This window comes from Pygocentrus nattereri, chromosome 5 (genome assembly GCF_015220715.1).
Source record: "Pygocentrus nattereri isolate fPygNat1 chromosome 5, fPygNat1.pri, whole genome shotgun sequence".
Taxonomy (NCBI): domain Eukaryota; kingdom Metazoa; phylum Chordata; class Actinopteri; order Characiformes; family Serrasalmidae; genus Pygocentrus; species Pygocentrus nattereri.
This window is the reverse complement of record NC_051215.1, coordinates 16,657,241-16,681,779: the sequence shown is the minus strand read 5'-3', so window position 1 is coordinate 16,681,779 and position 24,539 is coordinate 16,657,241. Positions and strand designations below refer to the sequence as shown.

General features: G+C 39.0%; 1 protein-coding gene across 3 annotated transcripts in view; it reads right to left on the bottom strand.

The window, feature by feature from the left end:
• wdr17 (WD repeat domain 17) overlaps nt 1-24,539 on the bottom strand; it is a 54,696-nt gene that overhangs the window by 10,580 nt on the left and 19,577 nt on the right. For all 3 annotated transcript variants that reach the window (XM_017709067.2, XM_017709065.2, XM_017709066.2), the window contains exons 4-20: nt 21,693-21,923; nt 19,896-20,147; nt 14,871-14,993; nt 13,819-14,000; nt 12,959-13,127; nt 12,317-12,408; nt 10,843-10,925; nt 10,662-10,748; nt 10,102-10,266; nt 9,307-9,509; nt 8,489-8,638; nt 7,526-7,656; nt 7,292-7,417; nt 5,107-5,262; nt 4,228-4,292; nt 1,307-1,439; nt 207-298 (exon numbers count right to left, since the gene is read on the bottom strand). In XM_017709067.2, the coding sequence (XP_017564556.1) occupies nt 207-298; nt 1,307-1,439; nt 4,228-4,292; nt 5,107-5,262; nt 7,292-7,417; nt 7,526-7,656; nt 8,489-8,638; nt 9,307-9,509; nt 10,102-10,266; nt 10,662-10,748; nt 10,843-10,925; nt 12,317-12,408; nt 12,959-13,127; nt 13,819-14,000; nt 14,871-14,993; nt 19,896-20,147; nt 21,693-21,923 (2,440 nt within the window). The remainder of the gene's footprint in view (nt 1-206; nt 299-1,306; nt 1,440-4,227; nt 4,293-5,106; nt 5,263-7,291; nt 7,418-7,525; nt 7,657-8,488; nt 8,639-9,306; nt 9,510-10,101; nt 10,267-10,661; nt 10,749-10,842; nt 10,926-12,316; nt 12,409-12,958; nt 13,128-13,818; nt 14,001-14,870; nt 14,994-19,895; nt 20,148-21,692; nt 21,924-24,539) is intronic.

Below are 24,539 nucleotides of genomic sequence, written 5' to 3'. Positions count from 1 at the left end.
TCTGTATGTGATGATGCTGACTGTTTAATTAACCTACATAAATATACACATGCTGCCACCTATGAACTCTGTTAGTCACTATTTGCTTGTGTCATTTATTTTGTATTTGATGAGTAACATGGTAACACAGATGACTGTAGTAACACATATTCAGTGAGGCTGCTTTGAGAGTGTGTGTGTGTGTGTTTGTGTGTGTGTTCACTAACCCAGTATATGTCTCAATGTTATCATTGTCTGGGCCTGCAGAGTGGTTGATGGAGGTAATCTGAGGCCCATGAATGTTCCCTTCACAAGCTCCCTGATCAAAACACACACACACACACATGCGTACACACACACGCACACACACACACACACACAGTTATCCAACAACACAGTAAAATGTTTTACCTTCAACTATGTTAATGTTTTACCTGATATTAACCTGGACAATCTCAATCTCAATATGAGAATGGAATATATTGCAACATGTTGTCAATGTATCCCAGCATGTGAACAGAATACAGTATTGTGCAAAAGTCAAAGATTACCATTCATTTATTTGATTTCCAGCCAAAAAGCCAATTTTGTGGACATTCTTCATTTTTCAACATCAGGAAAAAAGCAGAAAACATGTATTTAACAGAAAATTGCACCAAAGCCTCAACAACTAAATATAAAATCAATTGTTTTAGTATTTCATGTGTCAACCCTTCGTCTTTTTTTTTTACAGCTTACAGTCTTTTCAGGCGTCTTGCTTTCAGTCTCGCAAAGAACTATAGGGATATTTTTCACACCTCTAAAGTTCAGTCTAGCTGGTTGCATCTCACAATTCAAGTAATCCCAAATACATTCAGTGAGGTTGAGGTCTGGGCTCTGGGGTGGTCAGTCCATTGTTCTGGGAAAACGAACAGCTTCTTTGTTTGACCCCCTGAGTCCCACTGTGCCAGGATAGACAGAAACACCTATGGACTTTTTCAGATCTAAAACAAGTCATTTTAATTGAAGGTGACAATTTGTTGGTCTACCAGTCCTTTTAATAATTTTTGCACTCCTTTTTTCAGTTATTTTCCTTTGATTTTCTATTTCCTTATGTAACTGGATTATCTTATAACTAATCTTCAGAAATATCTCCTGAAAATGATTTCCTTGTACTTAGTGGTTGTTTTGACTGGAAATCAAATAAAAGAAGGTGGTCTTTGACTTTTCCCCATTTGTTAGTGTTTATTCTTTTACATAAATGGTTGCAACTGTAATAACTTTAACTTCCCTCTGGGATCAATAAAGTATTCTGTTCTGATTCACCCGGTTTCAGGTATGCAAGCACCTGTGCCACCAGAAGTGCCTCTTTCAGCTGGCCTCTGGAAGTGAAGAAATTCACGAGCTTCTTCACGTCGCCTGTGGCGATGCAGTATGGGATGACATCACCATTGCCCTCCTGCATCAGCTGATCTGCTCTCCTGTAAAATAAAGAAAAAACATGCATATATATATATATATATATATATATATATATATATATATATATATATATATATATATATATATATATATATATATCTTAGGGCTGTCAAATGATTAAAAATTTTAATTGCAATTAATCTCAGAATTTAATATAGTTAATCGTGATCAATCGCATTTTTTAAAAATCTGTGTAAATGTTTTAGAAAATAAGGATTTTCAAGTGAGATGTTACAATTATGTTACAACTAAATATGCTAAATGCACTTAAAAACTGCTGGGACAAGAGAAAACTGTAAGGGAGTTTTGTTCACTCACATACTAAGCAGTAATACTGAACCTACATAACACAAAATTGGATTTGTAATAGATTAGGGAGCTGTAGTCTCAAATATAAGACATGCAGTCACATATTACTGTGTCTCAGTTCAGATATGTGTAACAAAAGAAAATAAAAAACTAAATAAAACTTAAATTGTGCTGAAGTTGTATTCAGTCACAGCCTCTAGGACTTCACAATACTGTGCAAACAAAAATAAATTACACAAAGTTGGAGTTCATTAAAGACATGTAGTGTCATACCACAGTGCTACAGCATTGTAAGCAGTATGTAAACATGGCTACTCACGTTTACATGCAGCCTAATAATCCGTTAATAATCCGACTAATAGCTCAATCGGAATAGAATACGTCCATGTAAACACCTCAATCGGAATAGGCTAGTCCGATTGAGGCCATTCGGAATACAGGTTCTATCCGACTGAATGAGGTGGGCAAACCTCTAAATCTTCTTCTTCTTTCGGCTGCTCCCTTTAGGGGTCGCCACAGCGGATCATCTGCCTCCATCTTACCCTATCCACTGCCTCCTTTACTTTTACGCCAACCATCTCCATGTCCACCTTCACTACATCCATACACCTTCTCCGAGGTCTACCTCTTCTCCTTCTACCCGGCAGCTCCATCTCCAACATTCTTTGACCAATATATCCACTATTCCTCCTCAACACATGTCCAAACCATCTCAACCTGGCCTCTCTGGCTTTATCTCCAAACTGCTCCACCTTCACTGTCCCTCTGATCTGCTCATTTCTAATCTTGTCCATCCTTGTGACTCCCAACGAAACTCTCAGCATCTTCATCTCCGCCACCTCCAGCTCAGCTTCCTGTCTTTTAGACAGAGCCACAGTCTCCAAACCATACATCATAGCAGGACGCACTACTGTCTTGTAAACATTCCCTTTCACTATTGCTACTATCCTTCTGTCACACATCAGCCCTGACATCCATCTCCACCCACTCCATCCTGCCTGCACCCTCTTCTTCACCTCTTTTCTACACTGTCCATTGCTCTGGATGGTTGACCCAAGATATTTGAAGTCATCCACCTTTACGACCTCTACTCCTTGCATCTTCACCTTTCCACCTGCCTCCCTCTCATTCACACACATGTATTCCGTCTTGTCTCTACTGACCTTCATTCCTCTCCTCTCCAATGCAAACCTCCACCTCTCCAGATTCTCTTCCACCTGCTCTCTACTCTCACCACAGATTACAATGTCATCTGCAAACATCATGGTCCATGGAGCCTCCTGCCTGACCTCATCTGTCAACTTTTCCATCACCATTGCAAACAAGAAGGGGCCCAAAGCTGATCCCTGATGTAACCCTACCTTCACCTTGAAACCATTTGTCACTCCAACTGCACACCTCACCACTGTCTCACTATCCTCATATATGTCCTGCACCACCCTAACTTTTCAGCTACACCTGACTTCCTCATACAGTACCACAGTTCCTCTCTTGGCACCCTATCATATGCCTTCTCTAGATCCACAAAGACACAATGTAGCTCCTTCTGACCTTCTCTGTACTTCTCTACCAACACTCTCAACGCAAAAATTGCATCTGTGGTACTCTTTCTGGGCATGAAACCAAACTGCTGCTCACTGATCTGAACCTCTCGCCTTAGCCTTGCTTCAACAACTCTTTCCCATACCTTCATGGTGTGGCTCATCAACTTTATACCTCTGTAGTTACTGCAGCTCTGCACATCACCCTTGTTCTTAAAAATGGGGACCTGCACACTACTTCTCCACTCATCAGGTATCCTCTCACTCTCCAGGATTTTAAATAATCTGTTAAATAGAAGAATAATATCCGTGTAAACGCCTGAATCCGATTACACTCCAATCGGATAGTGTAAGTCCGTTCTGCGCATGCGCGTCATAGCGAAAAGTTTATAACGTTCAACATGGCGTAGCAGAAACTGGTCTACAGAGTAGACGTGGTTTACACTACGAGCTTTAAACGACGGCGGTGGGACGGATGTCCAGCTTATGTGTCTCAAAGCACGACGTCTTCCTCTCGCTGCTTCCTTTATAAGGACATGTGAAGGACGTTTTTCTGAGTCTGACATCAGTTTAAAGCAATTAAAAACACAAGCGTGCCAACTGGAAACTCATCTCATGCTGACCGGACCTCACGTGACGTTCGCTGTCATGGTAACGTTGGATCGGATTACTTGTAGTGAGCATGTAAACGAAGATTTTCATCAGACCGTTGAATAGAGTGAGCATAAACAAACATATATATTTTGTTTTTACACACATGAGTATCACTGCTAGGTTTGACCGGCCAACAGCTGCTCTGTGGTCAGAAACAGACCATCCATGAATGTTCAGAGGATGGCTAACACAAACTCTACACCAGCAGATGTGCTTCAGTTTCTTACTGTACATCAGCAAGGTGGCAGCAGTGAGTGTAGGTACTTGGTATTGTGAAACATACCTTTGCATGAGTTTCTTCCAGTATTTCATGGACACTCCAGGTGCCACAGACAATGCCTTTTCCCACTGAAAAAAGTAAAACGAAGACGATTTAAAGGACTGCAGGTACTAATACATATCAGATCAAAGCACATCATTTCAGATCAATAAGAGTCTCTGTCATCACATCATGGTCCTCAAACTTCAGTCCTAGAGCCCTCCTTCAGTACTCAACAGACTCAAATCACAATCTAACTAACACCAACACGAACAGAAATGGAAAAAATTAAGTAAATATTTGCTGTTGTAAGAAAATCTTATGTCTTAGTAAGTTAGAAAAAACTAACATCTATTAACCCTGTCAATCCCAGCATCTCACCTGCAGTCATTTAAAGTAATTTAAATCTGTCATGAAAGGAGTTACAGTGCAATCACACCCAGGCTGGGCATGTAGCATAAGAGCTTTGTGTGTGCTAAAGTGTTTTCTATCACTATGTTAAAGATGCACTCTTTTTGTTCTGTGTTTTTCATCTTACTCAGAGTTCAATTCAGAATGGTAAGAGCTAAGTAATGATTTGTTTCGTTAGAGTAACAAACATGACTCATATGTGACTATTCCTATGTATGTGTTCTGCTCAATAATGTATTTTTTGCAACTGAATAAAAATTCTAACATCACATTTTTTACATATCAAATTAATGAGTGTTATGAACAGTGTTAAGTAGTCATATGATGAAAAAGAGCCAAATAAACAGTAGAAACAGCTACATTTTGCATCAGCCATAAAGATTAATGTAAATAAAAATTAAAGAATGGAGTTATAGTGTAACTATGCAGTGTACATGGCTCTGCAACTCAAGTGTATGTGAACAAATTTTAAATGTCCAGTGTGTTAAGTACCTCTCCCAGTTCCACCATCAGTTCACAGTATCTCTGGATCTGGCCTAATCTCAGGTGGATTTCAGCTGCAGCCTTCAGTCTCTCCTCTTTACTGGGTGCTCCAATCCCTCCCCCAAACTTTGACATTTTCACTATGGTCAGCTCTTGGGCTTCAGACTGGAAATGAGAGAGAGATGCTGTAGCAGAATAATATGTACAACAATGAACAAGCTTAATGCTAGCCCTCATACATATTTCATACATACACTATATTTCCAAAAGTATTCACTCATCCACCCAAATCATTGAATTCAAGGGGTTCCTATCACAGCACCTAGGCCTGCAGACTGCTTCTACAAACATTTGTAAAAGAATGGGTCACTCTAAAGAGCTCAGTAAATTTCAGCGTGGTACCGTGATAGGATGCCACCTGTCGTGAAATTTCCTCGCTGATAAATATTCCACAGTCAACTGTCAGTTGAATTATTACAAAGTGGAAGCGATTGGGAATGACAGTAACTCAGCCATGAAGTGGCAGGGCACATAAAATCATAGGCGCGTAGTGGGCAGAGGTCGGCAACTTTCTGCAGAGTCAATCGCTACAGACCTCCAAACTTCATGTGGCCTTCAGATTAGCTCAAGAACAGTGTGTAGAGAGCTTCATGGCATGAGTTTCCAAGGCCCAGCAGCTGCATCCAAGCCTTACATCACCAAGCACAATGCAAAGCGTTGAATGCAGTGGTGTATAGCGCCACTTTTCACTGGACTCAGCAGCGAAGATGTGTTCTCTGGAGTCACGAATCATGCTTCTCTGTCTGGCAATCCGATGGATGACTCTGTGTTTGGAGGTTGCCAGGAGAATGGTAATTGTCTGACTGCATTGTGCTAAGTGTAAAGTTTGGTGGAGGAAGGATTATGGTGTGGGGTTGTTTTTCAGGAGTTGGGCTCAGCCCCTTAGGTCCAGTGAAAGGAACTGTTAATACTTCAGCACCAAGAGATTATGGACAATTTTGTGCTCCCAACCTTGTGGGAGCACTTTGGGGATGGGCCTTCCTGTTCCAACATGACTGCGCACCATTGCAAAAAGCAAGGGCCATAAAGGGATGGATGGATGGATGGATGGGCTAGTTTGGTGTGGAAGAACTTGACTGGCCTGCACCTCAACCCGATAGAACATCTTTGGGATGAATTAGAGCAGAGACTGCGAGCCAGGCCTTCTCGTCCAACATTAGTGTCTGACCTCACAAATGCGCTTCTGGAAGAATGGTCAAAAATTCCCATAAACACACTCCTAAGCCTTGTGGAAAGCCTTCCCAGATTAATTGAAGCTGTTATAGCTGCAAAGGGTGGGCCGACATCATATTAAATTTTATGGATTAAGAATAGGATGACACTCAAGTTCATATGTGTGTGAAGGCAGATGAGCAAATACTTTTGGCAATATAGTGTATGTATGAGATGGAATTAAAAGAATCTGAGACAGAGAATATGGATTTAATTCAACCTGTGAAGTTAGAAGAAGTTACATTTCATAGGCAATTCACCCCACTGACTCTAGACATACAGTTTCTGTTCTACTATTCATTTTATGGTACAGTCTTTGCAAAAGTTTGACCACTCGCATGTCAACATTTCAAACTGCATGCTTTGTTAATTATCTCAGTGAAAATAAGTGAACCTCTACAGCACACACACTTAAATTTGTCTGCTAATTTTAGAGTACAATTTCTATTTATTTTGCTAAGTTTAACATATTTTTAACATAGTGTTCTCTGTAGAGGAGCGTTAACTTATTGACACTTGGAAAATCAGTCAATTTCACCAGAAGTGCCAAAACTTTGACATATGGCTGTCTAGAATCACTGTTTTCAATCAAATGAAAATTCAATATATATTAATTTCAGATGTGAAGTCATTATATTTATTTGTATTTATTCTATTGTTATATAGTCTTACCAGTTTTACAGATATGGTACTGTATTATCACCCATATGACTCATAAATCTGTTCATAATTACCACAGATTAACCACAAATGTGTGGTAATTATGACTCCATATGAATTTAGAATAAAATTAGTATTCAGAATGCCTTTGTTTTTATAAAGTACAGAATAAATCTTGAGGTAGTATTATAAAAAGATCATTCCAGTGCATTATTTAATAACAATCTGGAATCTAGTTTATAATATCCAATTCTACACATACCGTTTTAAAGCGGACAAGGTGTTTCATATGCATGATGCCCTGGCCATAGTTTTGAGGCAGTAGACTGTCGTCTTGCCTGTTTATCACAGCCACCAAATCCCACAGGTTATGGCTCCCTCCTGGAGGCTGCAAACACATGACATCTCACAAACTCTTCCACACAATTCCGCAATATCAGTGCTTGGCTACAGTACTCAGAGGCTTCATAACTGTGCTCTGTTTAGCTGTACTGACCGAGAAGCATTCAGAGAACCAGCGGAGCTTCTTTGTGCGAACATCACTGGAGAGTTTGTCCAACTCCTGCTTGATGTCTCTGGAGACTTTTCCACAGAGGAGAGGAGGAGCACCAGGGACCATTGCCCGATCTACACTCCGAGAATACACATCACAATGTAGCTCAATAGTGAAAATGCTAGTCATATCAATCTACACTCTCAGAAACAAAGGTATGAAACTGTCTCTGGGCTGGTATCCCCCTGACATCACTGAGGTTCCACCCTGAATTAGTCTTCAGTACCTTTAGTTAAGGCACATAATTGTACCTTATTCAGTGAAATTATACCGTTTGAGTTGCACCCTGTCGTAATTAATGTCTCCATTTTTTGGTTAGTTTTTAATGTTACATTATAAAAGGTACAAATATGCACCTCTTCCCTGGGACAGTGAATCTAATGTACTTTCATTTTAAATCTCAAAATAAGCAGATTTTATGCATTCCCTCTAGCACACTTGACTTCATGCATTAACAAATTCACAAGCTTTTCAGGTGCTACCTCACAACGTGCACAAAAATGTGCAGAGCATGGGGTTCCCCATCTGCCCTGGGCACCCCTGAGATACACAACTGGACCTTAAGATACATTTACACTGTTTGTATCCTGATATGCCACAGTATACCTGTACAGCACCCCTTTTCTGACAGTGATCCTCTAAACCTCTATTACCGAGACTAATACAATTTTACAGTGACTGGCAATTGCTCGACAACACTGGTCATTCACATTGCCTACCACATCCATCCTTGGTCAATTTCTAACCAGATATTATTTTAAGGTGGTGGGCTATTCTAAGCACAGCAATTACTCCAGAACTTTTCATCATTCTGTTGGATTCTTTGGATTGTTCTCTCTCAAAGAAAATGTCATGTAAGTTCATGTTTATTTCATACATTTGGTTATTTTTGATATAATGGCTTACCGGTGTTCCCTATGATGTCATCCCAGCTGTGATCAGTGAGGATGTTGACCAGCAGTGGTGCTATGAGAGGTGTTAAGGACCAAAGCCGGACAGTGGAGTCTCTGGAGCACGAGGCCATTGTAAAGGGGCGATTGGGGTGGCACGTCAGACCTGCTCGCACAAAGATTTTTACTTATAAGAAATATTTAAAGTGACTTTAAATATGACAATATGTCATACAGTGTCAGAGACCACATAAGTAAAGTGTAAGTATAAGTAAAGTTACTCAATAAATAAGGCATGATGCTTGCACAATGCTGATGAATGGATGTAACATGTTAGGTAGATAAGCTTTGAAGCTCCAGTGAAAAAAATGAAACAAGCAAATTTCAGACACCAAACAAGTCTTGATCAGCTACAACTGGGGTAAGGGAGAAAATGTGTCTGTGGGGTTGGCTAGTTTAACAACTTATCTATTAAGAACATCCAGGTAAATAAACACAGCAGCAACTTTGGCCAGCATAAACACATTAACATATTGACATATGGCCAACGCAATATAACTATGTTTTTAACTTTTGTATGGAAACCCATTTCCGTTCAGTGGGAGGAAAAACATTTTTTTGACTTTCAAAACACATACAAAATAACTTGATTACTTAATATGATTCCAAAGACAGTCCTTTTTCAGTCCTGTGTTAATGCATTTTGCTTGCATTTGAAGAGTTTGTGAATGTGAATATATAACAATAATGATGTTACCACTGACATGGAATGAATTCTACCCTGTAATCAAAGGTGGAACAATAGTAAACAAATTAAATTATTTAAGGTAGTACCATAGACATCAGCTCCATGGTCATAGACAGTGTCCAGACAGGTCCCATCTCTGGTGTCCCACACACGGATGGTGTAGTCCCAGCTCCCCGAGGTCAGCAGATATGGAACCTCTGAGTTCCACATGAGCCCTCGTACAGGGGCTGTGTGTCCACTCAGTACATTAATACAGGCGTCCTGGGTGTAGTCCCAAATACGCACTGTCCTGTAGAACACACATCACACACAAGCTACAGTGAAATGTAAAAGTGAAACTGAAACAATTTTCTTAACTACATTTAACAATACTTTGGCACCAAATGTGGTCAATCAGCCAGAACATGTTTGATGTCTGAATACTATTTCTTTAGTTTTGCATTGCATCTATGAGGCTAATGCAACTGACAGTAATGGCAGCTTATATTCTACCTATTAGCATTATGCAATTTGCATGCCTAAATCATCACATATTTGCCAAAACCACATTGTTAAGTAATCTCAAATAGACTTGCTTATGCAGTTTCTGACAATGTATGATATACTTTTATATCTCTAACAGAAAACAGGATCAATGTATTTAATGTGTATTCCATATAGTGTCATAATGCTATACTAACACAAACTATGACTTGCATTATGACTACTTTCAGCCTAAGGCGTGATTTCTGGTTCAAATTGCTCCGTGAAAAACTGAATTTGGGCTGGTAGATTTCAGTAAAACACAAAAGAGAGACAGGCACCAACATGATGCAAATATTTAATAGTAGAATTTTTTTTTTTCTCAAAAAGGTACAAAAACAGTGTTACTGGTAAATTACCCATCATCTGAACCGCTGCAGAGGATGCCCTCTCGGAGAGGAGACCAGCGCACATGGAACACTTTGGCTGTGTGACCTGTAAACACTTTCAGAGGCTGATCTGAGCTGGTGGCTAAATAATAGACCCTTACATTCTTATCTTCACATCCAGTTGCTATCATGTCTCTAAGAGAGAGAGAGAGAGAGAGAGAGAGAGAGAGAGAGAGAGAGAGAGAGAGAGAGAGAAAATGTGATGGTTTTTTTTTTAGATGGAGCATCAGATATTAATAGATTTTTCTGGCCTAAAAGTGGCCTTGTCCACTTTATTAGAAACACTCTCTTGTAGCTGTGCCATGCTATATGCCTATTTGCTCATTCCTGGTTTGTGTCACTGCTGGGAGGGACTGAAAAAGTATGCAGCAACTGACCTACACCTAAATAATGGACCAATAAGACAAGTGGAGATCATAAAGTGGCGAACAAGTGGAAGCACATGGTAAAGATATGTAATAAAGGAGACAGTGAGTGAGTGCATGTTATATTGGGGTTAAAAGTATTTCTTCTTATCATGAAATACTCACTTGTTATTTTGACTCCAGTCACATCCAAACACAGCTGCTGGGTGCTTGTATTTATGTAATATTTTGCCATCTATGGTTCTAATTATACTGAAAAAACAAAAAGAAAAACAGAGATAAGAATGTCAGATCTCATAAAAGGAATGAGCAAATTCAAATAACATTAAATCTGATTAACACTCACCAAAACCCATCCCCACTGCATGTAGCTATTCTTTTTGAATCCTTGTGACTCCAGGCAATGCAAAAGATACCGTTCTTCCCATGCTGCAAAAAAGAAATAATCACACAAAAAGATCACTAGCATTACAATTCCATATTTATTTTTCTAAAAGTGGCCATGCCACTATGAGTCCCAGCATTAGATTTTTGGCTCTATGTTCAGATTTTGAGCATAACGCATAGAAAACCGAAGTCATAAAACATATTCACGTACAAAACTGTTGTCAAATACAGGATGATTCAAAAAGATTCAAATGATTTCAAAGCGCCATATTTTTCCAACCCTGAAGGATCCAATCACATACCAACTGAAAGAGGGGGTTACAGAGTTTCTGACCATCACCGGATGATTCTTCAGTCTACGAGGAGATGGCAACCAGTGAGCAGAAAGTGTTTTAGGTTCTCCACTTTAATAAGAGTGAATCTGTCATATCTGTGCAATGTCATTTTTACTGGCAGTGAACTTCCGACAGTTCAGAACATGCGTCATTGGCTACACAACACTGGATGATCAATGAGACTGAGCATTTGGAAAATTTGTAATTTGTAAAATTACATAATAAACTTTATGTTCACTTAAAATGTTCACAATTTACTGCATTGTTCGGTAATGATTTACAAATGAAATAAATCATGAAATGATTGAAATTGGATTAATCTTTTTAAGTCACCCTGTACAATGACAATGTAATTTAGGAAGCACAGTTCAGGTCAAAATATAAGTCAGTTAATGGCATATATCTGGTTTCAATCTTCAAAAGCATAAAAGGAAGCTACTGAAATACAAAATTATAGCTTTTCAGTTGAAATTACGTTCTATAAATATTAAATTAAAACGTATTTAAAATAATAAGGCGCTGATGTTGTTCAGTGATTTATGTCATGTCCCACATCTGTGTCCTTACAGTGACACCAGAAAACATTTTGTTCAAAGCCAAACAAACCTACTTTCAGTGGAAACATAAGTTAACCAAAGAGACAAAAGTGTGGGAAATCTAATCTAGTTCTATCTGGATTTGTAGAAAAGCACAGTGAATATTTCCTTTTCGTATTAAATATCTTCTGCATGTCCTTATTGTAGCACTTTTGTATTTTGTATTATACATTAAAATAAATTATATTCTATTCTAAATTATATATGTTAAACCAGAATATATTACAATTAATTATTCTTTCAAGGCTAATACAACAGGTCATGCTGTTTGCCACTTACATTCAAAAAGCCATTACTACAACATGTCATTGCTGCATCACATATACAACATGTCCTTGTTGCAACAACTGTAAAGACATTTTCACTGTTTTTTCTAAAAATGTTGACAGCAAAATGTCCTGTAGTTGCAGAAATGCAAAATGCAGAAAAAAACATAAACAACATAAAAAAAAAACAAGTACCACTAGCTACTATAGCTACAAACTAAACTACTTTTACTTGCCTCGTTGAATCTTGTGATCATCTTTCCTTTTTTAACGTCCCAGATGAATGCCCCATTCCTAGATGTGGCCCCTGCTATACAGTTCAGGTCTCCTTTGCACAGCAAGAATGTGGAAAAAACAGGTTTAACTCTGTACAGTGCAATAACTACCACAGCAGCCTTTTATAAACTTGCCAATGTTAGTTAGATCACATTAATGGAAATCAATTAGTGTAGCTCAATTGCAACTTGTAATAAAATATAAAACATTGAAGGCATTCAAGGACTCTTGAATCAGTTCTAGTCTAAACCCAGACTAAAGAGAATTTTAGATGGTGACTCACTATTGACATAGCAATTTAGCCCAAGACTATGCCTGATCCAGTTCAGAAAACCAGCACTAAAAGCATTAGCTTGATTCATTTGAGTCCAGGCTTAGTTAGTTTCCACAGAAGATTTAAGTGAAGTCAAGAAATATTATGAAATACTCTTCCCTTCCCTCCTGCTGTCATTTAGCTAGTGTTGATACTACTACTTTTGCTGTGTTCTTTCTCTTTGCAAAATGACTTCCTCCCTGTGTTTTTGTCTGTTGTGTTTTATGATGAGTATTATTATTGTTATTATTATTATTATTATTGTTGTTGTTATTGTTAGTATTATTACCAGGAGCCCAGGAGAGGGAGTAGACTACACCTTCATTGCCAGGAGATGTATAAACTGCAGTTAAAGTATTGATGTCCCAAACTTTGATTGTCCCATCAAAGGAAGCTGTGGCGAGCAGGTTTGGGTCGTCCGGCTTGAACTTACAGTCAAATATAGTTTCTACATGACCCTGAAAAAGACAACATCAAACAATTTTTAAAACTCTGCACAAGCGACTAGAACCATGTCTCATCTCTGCAAATTGAAACACATTTGTTGTTTTGAGTCACATCCTCAGGGTTTACAAGGGAAACATATTTCTTTCTAATAAAAACAGAAGAAATAAATTAATAAACCTTTCAGTAAACCTTTTGCTGTACCATGCATTACAACTGATCAGGTTTTACAAATATTGTTTATCTGAATAAGATACGTTTAATGGTTATCTAGCATAAGAATAACATTATACAGCACATTCTGACTGTGAAATTTGGATAGTTCTGATATTTTGAATATTGTTGCTGTCATCTCCTAGCATCTCTGAGCATTTTTACACCAACTGAAAATGCCAGGTACCATTTACAGTTTGTAAACGTTTAATGATAGATGGACCGATAGAAATGGTCCAAAATCTCATTATAGTAATGTACACCATTTTGAATATTCTTGTCCCTTCTATTATATAGTTACCATTTTGGAGATAGAAGGTAACAATATTATATATTACAATTAGTGTATTATTAGTGTATTAGATATATTACAATCCATGTGCTAATCATTCACTATGAGGAATCACAAGTTAGCTCAACAATATCTTCTACTACCGTAGCTACTGATCAGTTGATGGATGCAGGGCTGTTTTTGCATGATTGTATTCCTACCAGATCTCGGAGGAAGTCCCACTTCTTGGCTCCCATGTCATAGAGACCCACCCCCCCATCCATGAAACAGCAGACGGCATGTCCGGGTGGGAGGGAGAAGGCCTGGTTCTGGGACAGAGTAGGGGGAGGAACTGCTTCACTGGTGGAGGAAGTGTAGTGGTTCTTGGATGGGGAAACAGAGGCTGGAAAGTAAGAAATTAATAGTAAGAAGTGAAGGATAAACACATAAGGGCACAGACATGACACCACACATGCAACCACATACTGCTTATGGGCCATTCTATCAAATTGGTTAAAAATAAAAACAGTATTAAGACCTTAGATACTTATTTTAATTAGACATACTTTATTTTAAGAATGTTGTTATGTTCTATTTAAACCCAAGGCATTGATAGTCATAAGCTAAATATGTACAAAATTATCATTTATAGGGTATTTTCTATTGGAAGATGGCTGTCCCAAACCCTAACCCCAAAATGTCAACTTGTAAAAATAATACTTGCATTTTTTGTATCTTTTAAATGTTTTTAAAAATCTGTTTGATTTCTATTAAAGTGGGGTTGAACTATCTAGATTAATCATGAGTATTGAGTAATCATGACTTTTAAATAATAAAAAGAAAATCTTAAAAAAAAATGCTGTCCAGTGTTTTCCTGTAACTTCTGAAACACAAATAGTTTTAGTCCATTGGCAGAATGAAAATCAGTGTGTAACTTTAACAACTGTAATTATCCACATACACTTGTCTGGTTTATTGTAAAATATTATGATTTTATGTATGTACAGCTGTTCAAAGCAGTGCTTGCTAGTCCTGTTCTGGCTTTCATTTCTGAGTTATGCTCAAATTAGCTAAAATTGTCGCCACTGAAGCAATGACTACAGAAATGGTTTTGATAAAAGTTGGTTTAGTCAATGACAAAATGTTTTGTTAGGGGGGGCCAGGAAAACACTAAACTGTGCAGTACAGTTCTCAACTAGTCCTACATGCTGTAATCAATCTGGGCCATGCTGTATTTCATTGTATCAGAACAGTATCTGACAATATACCAGACCTTTCTTTACTGGTGGGGAGTTCAACACATGGAGGGCGTGGAATCCTGTCTTCTTCAGTTTGAAATTGTCTAGTGGCGTCACTCTCGACACATTCCATATCCTTAACACACCAACCTGAGAATCTTCACAGAAGAGGACAAGGCAAGAATCAGAATGGAAATATGATTTTGCAACTGAACATTAAAAGAAGGCTTGCGTTGGTAACAGAGTCTTCTTAATTTGTGGAAAAAAGTTACTAACCTCTAACATATATTTGACAAAGATGAAGCTATAACTCAAATGCTATCACTACGTGTCTTCACCATTTCAAAATTATTGGAAGTGGGCTTTATAGATAATTGGTTACGTTTTGAGGGCAAGCCTGGTCTCATAGGTAGGGATGGTGTCCACCCCACGCGGGAGGGTGCTGCCTTACTTTCGTGCAGCATAGCACATAGTCTTTTAGTTAGTCGGCAGAGTAGTGTAAACCGCTGCTGACAGTCCAGAGCCGGGACCAGGCCGCAGACAGACAGGCTAAACCGACCGTCTGCGATCCGCCTTGAGGCGTCACCCAAGATTAATCGTATTGAGACTGTGTCTTTGCCCCGAATTAAAACTAAATTTAATCATAGAAAAACTCAATCAGTCCGCTTAAATAACCTTATCAACATATATCCATGTTCTGATGATAGCACTAGCACCTTAAATCTAAAACTTGGACTACTTAATATAAGATCACTAAACTCTAAAGCAGTCGTCGTAAATGAAATTATAAGCGATCATAAATTTGACTTTTTTTGTCTTACTGAAACGTGGGTTAGACCAGATGAATATTTAGCTTTAAATGAAGCCACGCCTGTAGGCTATAATTATGCACATAGGCCAAGACTATCAGGCAAGGGAGGTGGAGTCTGTATAATATACCAAAATACTCTCGATATTAGTCAGAAACAATGTGACACTCTCACTTCCTTTGAGGTCCTCTCTATTCACGTCACAAATCCGGTCACAAAAAAGAAGGCGTTCTCATTATTTAACATTTACAGACCACCAGGGCCATACTCTGAATTTATAAAAGAATTTAGTGACTTCGCTGCAAACCTGGCTGTGTGCAACGATAAAGTAATAATTGTAGGGGATTTTAATATTCACTTTGAGAAGGTAGACGACCCATTAAAAAGGGCATTTACCTCAATCCTAGACTCAGTTGGTCTTACCCAAAATGTAACCGGGCCGACACACGACTGTAGTCATACGTTAGATTTGGTTTTGACACTAGGTCTTAACATAGACAAGCTGAATATCCTACCGCAAACCACAGCGATCTCCGACCATTACTTAATTTCGTATGAGCTACGATTTAGCCATAATATATATACGTCCCCTCGTTATTCAACAAAGCGCACAATAAAACCTTTTACCGCCCTACAATTTATAGAAAATCTCCCAGAGTTATCAACCCCAGTCTCCACTCCATCAGATCCAATGGAACTAGATTCACTAACCGATTATTTAGAAAATACATTACGATCCACTTTAGAAAATGTGGCCCCACTTAAAATAAAAAGAATAAGGCAGAAAAAGCTCGCCCCGTGGTACAACGATAAAACCCGGACCTTAAAACAAACAGCTCGGAAATTAGAGCGGAAATGGCGTCATACCAAACTAGAAGTGTTCCACACTGCCTGGAAGGACAGCCTTATAGAGTATAGAAATGCTCTCACTGAAGCTCGCTCAGCATATCTGGCCTCGCTGATCGAGAATAATAAGTATAATCCTAGAGTTCTGTTTAATGTGATTTCCCAAATCACACAAAATCAGGCAGGTAATGAACCAGAAATCCCAGCAACTCTCACCAGTGAAGTTTTTATGGACTTCTTTAATAATAAAATTGATAATATTAGACAACAAATTCAACCCACAGTATCAAATTCAAATCCAGCTTGGCTGTCATCTGACTTGGCTGATATAGAACAAAACACAGCTGTAGAAAAGAATCTGGAAACCTTTTACCCACTCCCACAGCTGGAGCTAGAGAAGATTATCTCCTCTGCAAATTGCACAACCTGCACACTCGATGCAATTCCATCAAAATTACTTAAAGAAGCACTGCCAGCCATTATAAACCCTATTTTAACTATAGTAAACTCGTCCCTTAGTCTGGGCCATGTACCCAAAGCTTTTAAACTAGCAGTTATCAAACCTCTGATCAAGAAACCAAATCTTGATGTCACCGTTTTGTCTAATTACAGGCCTGTCTCTAACTTACCGTTTATATCTAAGATCTTAGAAAAAGCTGTGGCCCAACAACTTAGTTCATATCTACATAAGAACCATATATATAAAAAATTCCAGTCTGGATTCAGGCCACACCACAGCACTGAGACGGCTCTAGTTAAGATAACTAATGATCTTTTTCTTGCCTCTGATCAAGGCTGCGTATCCCTGTTAGTGCTACTTGACCTCAGTGCGGCTTTTGATACAATAGACCACAATATTCTCTTAGAAAGGTTAGAAAACATGGTTGGAGTCACAGGGACGGCCCTATCATGGTTCAGATCTTACCTATCAGAACGTTATCAGTTCGTTAGGGTAAACAATTTATCTTCCACTTATTCAAAAGTGAGATTTGGAGTTCCGCAGGGCTCTATATTAGGACCTTTATTATTTACCCTATACATGTTACCGTTAGGCACAGTTATAAGTAACCATGGCGTAAACTTTCATTGTTATGCAGACGATACTCAACTGTACATATCAGCCAAGCCTGATGACCAATACAGGTTAAAGAAAATGGAGGACTGTGTAAAAGACGTGAAAGGCTGGATGTCACAGAACTTCCTCCTACTAAACAGTAACAAAACAGAGGTTCTCCTTCTGGGTCCAAAATTAGCAAGAAGTAAATCACCAGATTTAATCTTAAATCTCGCCGACTTTCCAGCCACACCTGGATCAGCAGCAAAAAATCTTGGCGTTATAATAGATTCAGATTTATCATTCGATCAACACATAGGCAGCATCACTAGGACAGCTTTTCTACATCTTCGCAACATTGCCAAGATCAGAAATGCCCTGTCCCTGCGTGATGCAGAAACACTAGTACACGCCTTTATTACTTCTAGGCTAGACTACTGTAACGCACTACTGTCAGGATGCATGAGCAGGAATTTAAACAAACTCCAATTAGTCCAAAACGCCGCAGCCAGGGTCCTCACTAAAACTAGAAAATTTGAACATATCAGTCCAGTGCTATCATCACTTCATTGGCTACCTATTAAATTCCGTATTGATTATAAAATCCTTTTATTGACGTATAAAGCCCTACATGGTCTCGCTCCCGAGTACCTGCAAGACCTTATTTCTCATTATGAGCCATCACGACCACTCAGATCCCAGAGCGCTGGATTATTAATAGTCCCCAAAATTCAGAAGGTTTCAGCTGGGGGAAGAGCTTTTTCTTATAAAGCCCCCAAACTCTGGAATGACCTTCCAGAAACTGTTCGGGACTCAGACACAGTCTCAATCTTTAAGACTAGGCTGAAAACTCACTTGTTCAGTTTAGCTTTTGGTAGCTAATGTCCCCCCTTAGATAAAGGTAGCAGATCCAGGGGTCCATGGACACAGGGAATTATAGTAAACTGAGGCGCTGGTGCTGTCGTCCCGCTGCTCGCACGCGGTCACTCAAGTTTGTGGACGGTGGAGTGGAGGGATGCCGAACTGTTTCAGAGTGCTGCCGTGTCTGTGTGTCCTTCTGGTTCTCTCCTTTCAGTTAAGCTGTCATAGTCAGATCTGCCGGAGTCGTTAGCCACACTCTGTAAATGTTTACATTCCCTGTTTATGTACAAATGGATAGAACAAAACTAATTCCATTTACCTACTTTCTTTCCGAGTACACAATCACCCATATGACCGGCTGGACACTGAAGGACGACCGACTGCCAAGCCCTCCTGCTACCTACTTCAGACCAGCTGCCCATGCCCCAACCACCTACCTCGGATGAGCTGCCCACCCTACGCTGATGTTTTCATAGACTCCTAGTTATTCATAATACCAATATTACTGCTGTTAATATTAGTAATAAAATCACTTGTAGGTAGTTTGACCAGAGGAGGATGGGTCCCCCCTGGTGAGCCTGGTTCCTCCCAAGGTTTCTTCCTCAGTTCTGAGGGAGTTTTTCCTTGCCACTGTTGCCTCTGGCTTGCCCACCGGGGGGTTTCTGTACATTCTTAGAGTTCTCTTGAAACTTTTTCTTTTTTGAAACTCTGTAAAGCTGCTTTGTGACAACATCCGTTGTAAAAAAGCGCTATACAAATAAATTTGATTTGATTTGATTTGGAAGGAAAATTGTTGCTTTTAGAAACATCACTGATGACATGTACAGAAGCATAATCAGAGATTTAAAACTGCTGCTAACAATAATCTTTTGGTAATTCTGTGACACTAAGCTTAGCTTAGCTTAGCCTGACTATATGAAGGTTGAGACATATCAGTGTTTCTTTGAGCCATTTTGTCAGATATCTAAAACTGTGGTGTGGTCTGAGGGTGTTCTAAAATATACACTATACCACAGAAGCGGCTTTTTGAATAGGCATGATAGCTGCCTGTAACACAAAGCACATACAACCAATGCAGCTCAACAAGCAGGCTCATTAAACAATCTCATCTATAGTAAGCACAATAAATGTGATGTATCAGCTCAGTTTTGTTTACATAAGTGAATAATAGCATCTTAATATGCTTTGTATGAAATAAATAAAATAAATAAATAAATGAGTTTTTACTGTCACTGGAGGCTGTTAAGACACCTATTGGGGGCTTAATAGAAACACTTCTGATATACTGCCCCAGACAAAAAAATATTTCAATCAGTTAAATTAAACCAGTTTGTAAATTTAGAATTTTTACAAAATGAAGTGTTTATTTCCAACTTGTTTAGTAGAGAATGTGTATATGCATTGCCTAGCATATTAGAAGTGTGTTGGCGTATGTACAGTACAATAAAGAGTAGCATGCAGTATGATATGTGTAGATACAGTTCTCTCACCTCCTGTAATAAACATGCCTGGTGCTGTGGGTACCCAGGCCAGGCACTGTACGGATGCAGCTGCGCTGGGTAAGCTGAATGTGGTCACGCAGGTCAAGGACTCTGAGTCCAGCAGTCTTATGCCATTGTGCATGTTAGCCACCAGCAGATAATCTGTACTAAGGGGGTCCCACTCCAATGCGGTGACAGGGTCCTCCTCATCGGTTCCTTCCAGAGACTCTGGACGCAATACATGCTTCTGGTTCTTTGAGCCTGGAGTGAATGTATATATCACAGAAATATTTATAAATACCTTATATGTTACATACCAGCTGGATATGAGTAGTTTTGGATTAAGTGCCTTGATGAGGGGCAGTGGCCAACATGATGGAAGTTAATGACTTAATGTAATAAGATTTAGTAGACACTGTGTAGACCACTAAGCTGATTAATGCCAATAGGCTATGGCTAAATTTAACTTGTACAAACAATTCCAAAAAAGTTAGGACTATGTGCAAATAAAAAAACTGAAAGAAGTTGGTCCATTTTGACCTGTATTTAAACACATACATTACAAAGTTTTCCATTATCATCTTCAGTGTTTTTTTTTTTTCGAATGTGAAAGTGAAATGTTCAAAAATATCTTAAACAGGTGATGCAAAGGTCTGAAAGGAGGATCCAGGAAAGCTTTGTTCTTTATGAGCAAAGATGTGTCAAGGCTAATCTGACGGTTTTCAGTGAGCGATAGCAATAATATATATGCATTTTACCCTCGACAGAGCACAATATCACCAATAGATAAATATATTTTTGCATAAAGGGCAAGGTCAAAAAACACAACTGAATTTCCATGACCTTGGATCCCTCAGATGGCACTGCATTGAAAACGGGCATGCTTCTGAGCTCGATATCATGCCTTAGGCTCTATATTATAGTCAGTAAACACTGTATGTTGCTGCATCCACAAATGCAAGTTACGACTGTTTCATGCACAACTGTCACGTTACCAACATCCAGAAATGTAGCAGATGTCTCTAAACTCAAACTCATCAGAAAACACGTGGTTCGCTTTCAAGAGTGGCTCAATTGGTGCATTCGATGCAAAGACAATTATGTGATGTAGAACATTTCCAAGCTTTCTTGGAGCGTGTTGCAGATATCAACATGTTGCAGATATTTTTAGACACTGGGATTTGTAGTATTGACTTAAACTGTGTGAAAGGGGGATTTCACCAATTTTTCTAAATTTCTGCATAATCCACTCTTTGAGATATACATAAAGTCATTCAGAAGGGTGCTTTTAGAGGCATTAAACCCTTTGGATGTATGGTTCCTCTTGCTACCACTGTGAACAATTCACGAATCATTTCACATCATAAAGATTGAATTAGACAGAAATTTGAAAAATTGGTGGAAGTCCCCATTAATATTACTGTTATTTACTTTGTATTACATATGGAAGGTTGTGCTTGTGGTGTTAACCATGTTTGTTTAGGCATTGTTACTATGATCACATATGCAATATGCAATAAAAACAGAGAGAGACAATCACTTTGGATTCAGTCTGAGCTCACTGTGGTGCTGGTCTTTAATCCTTTTTAATTTTATGTTCACAAAGTAGGTCATAACCACATAAAAACAACACTGCACTCATAAATGCTAACAACAATATAAGCGAGGGCCACTTAAAGGATTTCCTAGCAGGACCCCATTTCATTTATAATTGTTCATGCATACTGGATATTAGCTTATCATTTATTCTTATCTGTGTTAGCATTTCAGAGTGTTCATTAAAGGATTAAGTGGTTATTACTGCACCTGGCTGAAATACAGATAGGCTTCCGTCTGTGTGGCCAAACACCACTTTGCCTTTCTTCAGCGGGTGCCAGCGGAACAGGCAGATGTCTGACAGGAAGCTGTGGGCTTCTTTGTGTACAGTGACCCCTGAGTCCGGCCCTGAAATGGCCCAAACATATAAAGGACCACGGTGGGAGACAAACGCTACACTGTCACCTGTGTTCCAGCACCAGCTTATAGAAGCAGGGATACCTGTAGGGAACACCAGAGCATAATTATGTAAATACACCATCCACTTTATTTAAAATAAGATGTACAGTGTACTTCTACTTGATGTCACCTTTATGAGGTTTATATACCTTATAAGTCCACAACATAGGTGTACAATTACAGACTGTAGCCCATCTGATGCAATATGTCATTCTTTCTCCACTACAATCATTACTGGTCAGTTTCTGACCACAGGACTACCACTGAATATATATTATTTGGGTGATGGATGGTTCCTTGCACAGTGACACTGACATGGTAGAGTATGTATGAATGCATCAGGCACAATGACGCTGCTGGTGTTTTCACACAAGCTTTTAGTCAACAGTTGCCTTAATTCACAATTTTCAACATTTGTTTGCTAATTGATATCTGCAGTTTAAGACCTCCCCTATTACATGATGTTCCCAGGCTGGAGGGGATGAGTGCTTCCAACTCTTAGACTCCTGACCACTAAGGACTGTGATGCTGCTGGAATTCAAACTCAGTATCAGACAGTTAGTTGCTCCACTCGAGCTATATAAACAAAAGTATTGGGAAACTCCTCCTAATTATTCAGGTATTTCAGCCACACCCATTGCTAACAGGTGGATAAAATTAAGCACATAGCCTTGTCTTGGTAGACCATGCAAACTCACAGAGAAGGGTCGCCAAGTGCTGAAAATCATAGAGCATATCATCCTCTGTTCAATCAACACAACATCAATGCAACATCAGCACAAGAACTGCATGTGAGGAGCTTCACGAATTAGGCTACAATGGCTGAGCAGTTGCACACAAGCCTAACTGCAAAATGCCAAAATAGGGGGGATGGGGGTTGGGGTCTGGCTGTAGTAAATGCCAGGAGAACATTACCTGCCAAGTGTAAAGTTTGGTGGAGGAGGGATAATGCTATAGGGTTGGTTTTCCCCTTAGTTCCAGTGAAGAGAAATCTTAATGCTTCAGTATATCAAGACATGGGGTATTTAGATGAAAAAACATGTTATCATTCTTTCTTTCTATTACTTCTCAGCTCTGGAATGAAGTCACTGTCTAACAGCCCTTCATGGTCAGGAGTCTGAGAGTAGGAAGCAGACTTTAGACATTAACTCAAGAGAGAAGAGACTTGGCTTGTTTACCAACAGAACATGAATTTAGTTTACCAAGCTTCTGCAACTGTTTAACAAAATTTTGTTTACCAATCCTGATCAGCTGTCTACAATGCACAGGCCACTGCACAGAAATGGACAAGACAGTAGCTTCAGGCAATTTCAGGCAGATTTATTCTTTTGGCAGCTTGTTGGAAAAGCTGTGGATGAAGTTTATGCCATTACTCAGGGATGAGTACATGTATTTGTTATTTTGTTTTCTGTGAATAACGAGTGCTCTTTTCACATTTTTTAGTGAGTGTGAAGCATTGTTTAGCTCGAATATTAATCTGAGAGCTCATCTTTTCTCAAACATAGCTGCCAATTTCCATGCTACTTTTACTCCTATACCATTGCTGCATCACTACAGCTGTGAATGTATAGTGTAGTTTAATGATGATGTGTTTCTTTTTACCATGTTACCTGTTCTCTGCACATCTGTTTGTTTTAGTTGGATTTTTCAGCGATGTTAACTTCCCTTACAAACATGACACTAACAGCCATTGGACAGTATAGATGAGCGCCAGGGATGGGGGAGTAGCTCTACTTTTTGTAGTTAGCTACAAATATTTGTAACTAGTAGCTGTAGCCTCTACAGTTTTATGAAATGTAGCTAGTAGCTGTAGCGCCTACAAATTTTTATGTAGCTATAGCAAAAATTTTCACTACAATCACTGGGCTGGTGATGACTGTGCAATCCTTACAGAGCCATGGACAGTTTGAGCAAATGGGTGCACGCTTGCCCCATGTGCTGACCACCCCTTACTAATAGGCTAAACACAGGGGTTGTAACAGAAATGTTAAAAAGAGCCGTTTTGTCCTTTCAGCAAAAATCAAACCACCTTGGGAGGCATGACATTTTATGTTCGTCTTACCCTATTCTATATAAGTATATCTCAGTGTGTGCTGATGTTGTAGTATAGGCTAGAAATATAAATGCAAATGCAGACTTACTTTGCTCTGCTTTAACCCTTAGCTCAGCTGTAGCTGCTTTTCTCGCATCTCAGGAGTTTCTTGTAAAATGTCTCTCAATGTTTGACTTTTTGCGAGGCTGAAGTTACTTCCCATTCTCCAGCTTCTCATTCAATTTTTCCCGTTCCACCTTAAATAGTGCCTAAGGTGACAGATTGTACTGCTGTGCCATTTAAGGTGGAAAGAGAAGCAGGAGAAAGAGAAAGAGAAGCTGACTTCAGTTTCGTGAGTTGCTGCAGATTAAATGTATGAGGAAACAAGCTGAGTGATTATTAATGTAAATAAATCCATTTATCTCCAAATGATCGATGTTCGTCTCAAATCTCTGTCTTTGCCATTTCGTTACCTGCATTGCTGTGTGTCCAGCAGTCTGCACATCAGTCTTCAGCTTTAAAGGCAGGTGAATTAGCAGTTATGCATTAAATCCTGCGACCATTTATTGTGAAAACTGTGGTAGAACTGTGTGTTTAACGATTTTACAGCAAAGGTAGATTGGTGT